The sequence below is a fragment of the Aythya marila genome (assembly GCF_965140915.1).
Source record: "Aythya marila genome assembly, chromosome: 2".
In the NCBI taxonomy this organism is placed as follows: Eukaryota; Metazoa; Chordata; class Aves; order Anseriformes; family Anatidae; genus Aythya; species Aythya marila.
In genome coordinates this window covers 78248074-78257334 of record NC_139043.1, presented here as the reverse complement: position 1 = coordinate 78257334, position 9261 = coordinate 78248074, and the positions used below count along the sequence as shown (strand labels likewise).

Here is a 9261-nt window from a genome sequence, read left to right as displayed (position 1 = left end):
TCAACTGACAAGAACGTTTTATAAAAGATCAGAAGAGGAGGAAAGTACAGGATATCTGCACCCCTGTTGACATTAATGTTTTCCCAGAGATCCATGAAAAACTAGATTTGTTTGCTGTATCCCTAGTTTCCCTGCCAATAAAGGAATTTTTTATTTATTTATTTTTTTTTGAGCTGCATAGTTATATTTCCAGTTGTCCTTTATCCACTTGAAGATACATAAGCTTTTTTGCAATATCACAAACATGGGCCACTTTTGATGGGTTAGTCTTTCTCCCACTTAGAATCCACAGGGCTTTCTATGCAAATGCCAGACCAGCCTAATTCAAGCCTGCTCTTGCACAGGTCCTGAACTGCACAAATCAAATAGGCTAGTCACTAAAGGTGAACAAACAGTGCTGCAAAGGATCTGCTGAGATAATTTTCATGCTGACTGGGAGAAAATTATTGTAGATAGGGAAGACAGAGAGTACAGGAAGAGGCAACATGGAGGTGAATGACAAGAGCTGGTCAAACAAGCCCTATTCATGTAGGCAACTCTTAATTGGTCAACTAATCTTAATGAGGACACTGAAAGTGGTGGCATGAGTAAAGACTGTATACATCAGAGCTACATACTTGGGTGATGACAAGTGATGAAAGTAATGATTCAAGGCATCGGGCCTTTTAAAACATATGGAAATGGCAATTTGAGACAGACCTTAACCTTCCACAGACTGAATCTTAATTATTTATAATTCTGAAGAATCACATTGCTTGGTTTAAAGGTCTCTGAACACAAATGCTGATTTAGATGAAATAGGAAAGTATCTGGGAAATGGGAAAAAAGAATAATAACTTAAATGAACTATGCATTTTTATTTATCTTTTCATTCAGCCAGGAAGCTCAATCCCTATCAAAATTATGTCCTCCTAACAACCTGATTCATTTTAACTTACAATCCACAGAAAGAAAACAACATTACCCTTCATCAAAGGTTTGAACTAGTATTTGAAGAGCAGACAGCTGTGATCTTGTAAGCCTCTGGATTTTTTCTTGTCTCAGTGTGCTTAAATAAACAGAAGCAAACTGTTTGCTTTATGTAAGAAAAAGAAGAATTGTAAAAATGCCTTAGCTCTGCTTGGAATTCATCCAAACTAAAGAAATTAAGTTTCTATCTGTAGCAAAACTGACATTCCTCCTTCTAAAATCCTAAAATGTCAGCTTGAGTTGCCCACCCCTACTCCTTGGAATTTTATTAGGTTAGCTATCATAACTGCATTCATTTGTAGCTGCTTGATAATTCCTATGAAGTAGGAGAGGAACACATGCAGTTTGCTGAGCTGCCATTCACAAGAGTTGATATGCAGTTCATATAAGAAATTATTTTACTTGCACTCCCACAACCTGAAATATAGTCCTTTTATTTTTTTTTTTTATTACAAACATGTTGCTTGTTCTTTTCATGCTTTTGTTCTCCACCATACTTTTTTCTGCTACAGGGAATTAAAGTAGAAGATCAAACATAAGCAACAAGAATAGAAACCTTCTATTCTATAACCTCCTTCTTTTAACTTCTTGATTAAAAATAATAAAAATAATATATATATAAAACAAAACAAAACAAAACACAAGCCCCTTCCTCCCTTCCTTTGACAAAGCTGGTCTCAGAGGAGCCCTGCTCATGGCACAGTCACAAAGATGAAATCTGATCTGTACAAGTATGTGTGTGCTAACATACAGATTCTCCTAGCACCATGAAAACATATAAGGGACTGTCAGTGTGTAATGCTTTACCTACACCATCTGGAACAGATAAGGAAAAAAAAATAGAAAAGGGATGTGAGTGTGCAAAGAAACCAGGGGCATTTCCTCCCTTTACTGGTTCAGTCTTAGACCTGTGAATCTCAGGCTAGGTGTCAGGCTACTCTGAGCTATGCCATGCTTGAGTTGATTTTGTGCTCTGGCTTCAACAGCATAGGAAGAGTATGTCAGTGGACTGTATAAAAAAGTAGTCATGTTAAACAATACCCATTAAAACACACACACCCTCTCAAGCTGTAGTTTCCTCTGTTTCTGTTTAAAAGGTCTTTGGATGCTTTCAGTTTTCCCTGCCTTTATTTGTATCATCACTCATGCTACATTGACGTGTGAATGCTATGTCAGCTTTGTCATTTTAAAGTACTGCTAATCTTTAAATAGTCAGCCTTGAAAACTCATTTCAGGCAAGAGCTTTGCATAGAAGATCTTAGCTTAGAAGATTAAAATGTGTTGCCTAATTGTTCCATACTCTTCCCTCCCTCCCCCCACCCCCCAAATAAGCAGTCACATGCACTGTGCTGATTCAAAGGATTAGTTTTACCATTTTTTTCTCTTTTACAGCTGCAGGAGGAGAAAATTAAAAACAAAGGTGGACATAAAACTGCAAAGCTTCCTTTCAACACTTACACTTAGCTGTTTCTAATTTTTCCAGTCAAAATATAGGGGCTATAATTTGGCTTTCTTTGCTAGCACAATGACTGCTTAATATACCCTTAATCATTTAGCCTAGTATCTGATAATCATTACACCTGCCCTGTAGCACTGGCAGCTGTGCTTCTCCAGAGTTCTTGCATTGTTTTATGTTCTACAGTATATCTTGGCAGTTAAATAATTTCTTGACAATGAAACAAATGAAGTAACAGACCCCTGATCCACCCCCTTACCCACCACCACCACCACCACAATTAATACTGTGACTACATCAGTGCCTGTTCAACTTTCCTGTTTTTAAAGAAAGAAAAAAGATACCTGAAAGGAAGTATTACTAGATTTCCTCCTTACGCTCAATGTTGCAAGAAAAGCAGGGCTCTTCCTCACCTAACACAAAGCATAAACAGCAGCAACAAAATTAGTTTCTTCATGCTACTCATTCAGCATGCTCTGCAGAATGAGAAATTAACTTTTTCTCAGCCTGTTAAAGCCAATCCACAAGGGACATCTTATTTGAGTCTGGGTTTCACGTGCTTTTAAGGAAGGGCTGCAGCTGTAGGAAAAGGAAAACTGTGAACATTACTTCTTTCTGCTGAGTTCATGTTCTAGAAAGCAGTAAGGAAATAATTTTCTAAATATGTTCATGTATATGATAGAAAGTATTATTTGCTTTACCTATTTATTCTCAGCTTATTATCAGCAGAGGGTTGATATGGATTTAATTCTCCTTCCTGGAGGGAAGGAGAGATGCTGCTGAGACTCTGCAAAGGCCCCTCTGGAAGAGGAGCTTCCATATTTAAGGGATGTCAAGTAGGAAAAAGACCAATCTTATATGACCTAGTAGCCTGCTAGCCATGGAAAGACAAAACTTGGGGAGAGGAGCACAATCACATCTCTGAGAGGACGGAAAGAGTGGAAATTTGGACTCTTACAGGCTACTTACATTCTGAAGTAATGTTCATTATGCTTTGAGGTAAACTTTAAATAAATAATTATTTTATTATCATAGTCAATTTTGTTAAGGAAAAATCACTTTTCTGCTATATTTGCAAATAAAAAATATCACAGGGCTTCTCCAGAACTTCACCAGAACTATTCAGTATTTCAGACATTTTCCAGACCAGTAAGATAGGGAATTTGTCCTAGTGAGGCAAACAGAGATCATTCATTTTGTCTAGCCTTACCTTCAGACATACCCTAGACATATTTAAAATTTTCTTATCTCCACCACATAAATTCTCTGAGCATTACTAAAGACACTCCATAACAAAAAATTACAAAACCATGAATGCAGTGATCACGATTTGCAAGTCTCTGGATTTTGCCTTACAAATGTCTAGTCAAGGTTACAGTGGTATTTTCTGGAGGTGAGTTTGCCCATAAAAGTCACAGTGAAAAGGCCATGGTGACATCTAATTTAGACATGTAAGAAAGTATACCAATTTTAATAAAATAAATGGATTAAACATAATTATTTATTTAAATTTGCTCTTACTTGACCATTTCGGTATTATTCATGCAACTATAGACATGTATGTGAGGGAAAAGGTCAATATATCAGCTAGATACCCCACAACACTGCAAAAACATTTAGGAAGCTGTCTAGTTTGTATGAGCAAAATGTTTCAGGTGTTCTCCTTCAATGAATTTATCTTGAGTTTGATATCATCTTCTGCTTCAAAATCCCCCAAAATATTATTTAGCATACATTTTACTAATCTGAAATATCTGAGTAAGGACTCAATTTTATTTATTTATTTATTTATTTTTGTCTCCACTTCTAATGACTCATTACCTTTTTTTTTTTTGTGAAGAAGAGAGTTCCTTTTTTCTTGTCCTGCCTTTCCCCTCATCTTAACCTCGGTTATATAATTACACTGGCTTACCAAAATTTTTGCATGCAAAGGAGATTGAGAATGCCAGTCAAAGAGGTATTCATTCTTTAGGCTACTCTGAAAATCTTTGTCAGACACTTTGCCACTCTTTTCTGAAAACAGCTTTTGCTCTGTGGGTTAGAAAATTTAGAGGTTAGTTTTGGCTCAGGCTTTTTTAAAAAACAAAGTCTAAAAATGCCTGGTTTAGAATTATCATGGCAGGTGAAGAAAACAGCAACAGCCATCTTAATTTCAATTCACTTCTGTCCTTTGCCATACTCAAGGACACAAGGAAAGGTTAGCATGGATAAAGGAAAAGAGAACAGGGAGGAAAAATCCACATGCTGTAAGTAGGAATAAACACAGATTAAAAGAAAAAAAATATTGTCAGCTGTATCTCTTCTGTAGCTTTGGACAGCTTTACACCAAGTTAATTCCTTTATTTATACAAGGATGTGAGATGAATCCAACCAGTTGAATCATACAGTGCATAATCCAAACATTTCAACTATCTCGGGTCTTTTTTCCTATCCTAGAAGGATACTAGAAATTCCCTTTATGCTCTGACAGTTTCCAGTAGGAGAGGAATCTTTTGCTCTTTATTTAGCCTTGTATCTTACCTTCTCTCTGCTCCTGACCTTTCAGTGTGCAATGATTTATGGAACAGAGAGAAAGAAGAGAATGCCAAGCACTGCTCAAACAACAGAAGCAAACTTCAGCTGACCTGGGCAATGTGAGGATAACTCCTTGTATTCAGTTCACATACAAAAAGATCATTAAAAATTTAATTATTTGTTGAGGGATTTCTTGAAACAGCAAAAATCCCATGGCTTGCTGTAGCTGAGCAAACCAAGCTACCAGGGCAACTATGAGAAGTTCCCATGACAGTGTTCCCACATCGCCCAATTGAGGAATTCAGGAAAATATTGTTACCAGTAGCTGGCCTCAAGGACAAGGTCTATGTGACTGCTAATCACAAGGGGGTTGTTTTCTTGCAGGTGGGGTTGTTTTCTTGTAGCTGTTTGTCTGAGTGCTTTTGACCAATAATCTTGTGTGAAACACTGTCCACCCCTGTTAAGTTCTCTATAAAAGTTAGGCTATTCGGGCAATAAAATGGAGCATGATCTGACTCTACTGTGTGTCTGTCGTGCTTTCGACCGTGCTTCCTGCAACATATGGCGCCCGAACAGGGACACCTGAACAGGACCCGAACGGAACATCGCAGCTTCGCCGGGACAAACATCGCAGCGCAGCGGGACACCAGCGGCGCCGGCACATCCGAACGCAGGTAGACCAGGAGACCAGCGGCGCCGGGACCAGCGGCGCCGCGACCTCGCCGCGCCGTCGGGACTTCGGAGCGCCCATCCGACCGGCGCTTGAGCGGACCGGACACCGGCCCAGAAACACGGTACACAGGACTCATGGTGAGGCGTGGTATTCCCGCTGAGACACGCGGAAAACCGCGGGGAACGGGGTTTTGCGGCGGGACGTGGAATTGCGGAGGGCCGCGGGAAACGGAGTTGCGGCGGGACGTGGAATTTGCGGAGGGCCGCGGGAATTAGAGTTGCGGCGGGACGTGGAATTTGCGGAGGGCCGCGGGAAACGGAGTTGCGGCGGGACGTGGAATTTGCGGAGAGCCGCGGGAATTAGAGTTGCGGCGGGACGTGGAATTTGCGGAGGGCCGCGGGAATTAGAGTTGCGGCGGGACGTGGAATTTGCGGAGGGCCGCGGGAAACGGACTTGCGGCGGGACGTGGAATCGCGGAGAGACGCGGAATCGCGGAGAGACGCGGAAAAGGGAATCGCGGAGAGACGCGGAATCGCGGTGCGATGCGGGCCATCCGAGATCGAGTTGCTACGGGAGACCAGAGGCGTCAGTGGACAATGGCGGCCGACCCTCACCGTGTGGCGAGTCGGCACAGAGCAGAGGGGCGGAGATCAGGACTCTGCAGCCTGTCTGACGTAACCATGGAGGCAGCGGCAGCAGCGGCTGTGCTGCTTCTCTCTGGCATTCTTTTTATAAGAAGTTATCTTGCAATGCAAAAAAAGACTATTCGTCCCCAGATCGGTGTTATAACTATGTTTCTGGATAACATTCCGTGGGGTTGCCACATTCTACAGACTATTAATGACGATTTAGCTCTATTGCAGGGCAGGAGAGCAGAGACGCAGATTACACCGCCAAATGACCACCGTCAGGCTCGTTCACAAACAGCTTCTAGGGTTGCAGCTGGCACGGCCTGCAGCCGTATAGCAGACGTTACACTCTCTTTCCTAACTAGTAATCATGTGTCTCATCCATTTGTGGTGAATGGTCAGTGGCAAAAAGAAAAGGGGGAGAGTAAGGGGCGACAAAGACGGAAACGGTGCCAGGAGGATGCCACTGACACTAACAGCATGGGTAATAGGAGTAGTATAAGTGACACAGGTGACGGTGCGGGGCGGCGGCAGGCGCTGCCGCGCTGCGGGGCACTCTGCCTGCTGCTCGCCCTCGCCGGCCTGTGCACTGCTGCCGACGGTGCTAGAGCAAAATGTGAAGACTGCTCAGATGGCAGTGATGAGAGTGCTTGTGTGAAGAAGACGTGTGCTGAATCTGACTTTGTGTGCAACAGTGGTCAGTGTGTGCCAAATAGATGGCAGTGTGATGGGGATCCGGACTGTGAAAATGGGTCTGATGAGAGTGCTGAGCTGTGTCATACGAGAACATGCCGGGTAAATGAAATCAGGTGTGGTCCTCAGTCAACCCAGTGTATCCCAGTGTCCTGGAAATGTGATGGTGAAAAGGACTGCGACAGTGGAGAAGATGAAGAGAGTTGTGGCATTGTGACTTGTAGTGCAGCAGAATTCACATGCAGTAGTGGGCAATGTATTTCCAAAAGCTTTGTCTGCAATGTTCAAGATGACTGCAGTGATGGTAGCGATGAGTTGGAGTGTGCACCTCCTACCTGTGGTGTTCATGAGTTTCAGTGCAAGAGTTCTACCTGCATCCCTATCAGCTGGGTGTGTGATGATGATGCTGACTGCTCCAACCACTCGGATGAATCTTTGGAGCAGTGTGGCCGCCAGCCTGCACCTCCAGTGAAGTGTGCTACGAGTGAGGTGCAGTGCGGCTCAGGTGAATGTATCCACAAGAAGTGGCGATGTGATGGAGATCCTGATTGCAAGGATGGAAGTGATGAAATTAACTGCCCTTCTCGGACCTGCAGGCCAGACCATTTCAGATGTGAAGATGGGAACTGTGTCCATGGGAGTAGGCAGTGCAGTGGTGTGAGAGACTGTCTGTATGGCACTGATGAAGCAAACTGTAACAATGTTATTCAGTGTTCTGGACCTGGCAAATTCAAGTGCAGAAGTGGAGAATGCATAGATATCAATAAAGTGTGTAACCAGCAGAGAGACTGCAAGGACTGGGGTGATGAGCCCCTGAAGGAATGCATCATAAATGAATGTGACTGTCCAGCTGGGTTTGAGTTTATAGACAAGAGAAACTGTGGAGACATTGATGAATGTCAAAACCTTGGTATCTGTAGTCAAATGTGTATCAACCTGAAAGGTGGCTACAAAAGTGAACGTAGCCGTGGATATCAGATGATTCCTGCTACAGGAACCTGGAAAAGGTCATACTGGTACAAAGACACAAATAACACCTGTGATTGCAATGACGCTGCTAAGCAGGGTTTAGGGGTTTGTAGCATGGAGACAAGGGGTAACAACTACAGTGTTTGGAACAATTGTACAGCTTTGGCCTTACCTCCTGATGTGCTTCTGATTTGTGGGGATGGGGCCTGGCAAGGTATCCCTGCAAATGCTATCAGATGTCCATGTTACATAGATAAACTCATTGTATTTGCTCCTAGCTTGTTACAGTTGCGTGAGATCACCAGACATAAATGGACATTGCTTGCATTGGATTGCAATGATAATGTTGAATTGTGTGGGGTTGCAGCTAGAGCGGCATTAGCAATTTCAGTGCCTGGAGTGGCATCTGCGGCCGCATGTAACAACTTAGAAAAATTGGTATGCTGGGCCGAGAGGCAAGCCTATGCCACGACAGAGATACTTGAGGAGATGTTACCAGATCAAAATAGTCTGCAACATCTGCTTTTACAGGATCAAGCTGCTATTGACATCTTGCTTTTGGCTCAAAGGAATGGGTGTGAGGACTTTAAGGGAATGTACTGTTTAAACCTTTTTGATCATAATGTGTCAATTCACAAATCCATTACTTTCCTGAAAGAGCACATGAGAAAGATTCAATATGGTATCAATCCTTTCAATCAATGGTTCACTGACTTGTTTGAAACAAAGTGTAGATGGTTGCTGGGTTTAATCACAAGGGGATTAAGGATTTGGTTTATGGTGGTGGTAATCATCGTTGTGTGTTGTAAGTATAGCTAAAGAGTTACTTGTAAAACTGCTGTGTCAGGCTTGGTTTGCTCAAAAGAAGAAGGGGGAATTGTTGAGGGATTTCTTGAAACAGCAAAAATCCCATGGCTTGCTGTAGCTGAGCAAACCAAGCTACCAGGGCAACTATGAGAAGTTCCCATGACAGTGTTCCCACATCGCCCAATTGAGGAATTCAGGAAAATATTGTTACCAGTAGCTGGCCTCAAGGACAAGGTCTATGTGATTGCTAATCACAAGGGGGTTGTTTTCTTGCAGGTGGGGTTGTTTTCTTGTAGCTGTTTGTCTGAGTGCTTTTGACCAATAATCTTGTGTGAAACACTGTCCACCCCTGTTAAGTTCTCTATAAAAGTTAGGCTATTCGGGCAATAAAATGGAGCATGATCTGACTCTACTGTGTGTCTGTCGTGCTTTCGACCGTGCTTCCTGCAACAATTATTTAATAAAATTTAATAATTATGTAATAATCCATCCTCTCCACCATGAAAAGCCCAAAGCTTGGATAGCATATTAGACATTATGAATAGCACATA

General features: G+C 42.4%; 1 protein-coding gene across 1 annotated transcript; it reads left to right on the top strand.

Moving 5' to 3' along the window:
* The first annotated feature begins 6659 nt into the window (after positions 1-6659).
* LOC309874467 (very low-density lipoprotein receptor-like) lies at positions 6660-8930 on the top strand. Its single transcript, XM_082752660.1, has one exon. The coding sequence runs from the start codon at positions 6722-6724 to the stop codon at positions 8720-8722; it is 2001 nt and encodes a 666-aa protein (XP_082608786.1). The 5' UTR covers positions 6660-6721; the 3' UTR covers positions 8723-8930.
* The last annotated feature ends 331 nt before the right edge of the window (positions 8931-9261 follow it).

Bases quoted from the DNA above. Each gene is read 5' to 3' on its own strand.
- LOC309874467 (XM_082752660.1), top strand. From the start codon at position 6,722: ATGGGTAATAGGAGTAGTATAAGTGACACAGGTGACGGTGCGGGGCGG.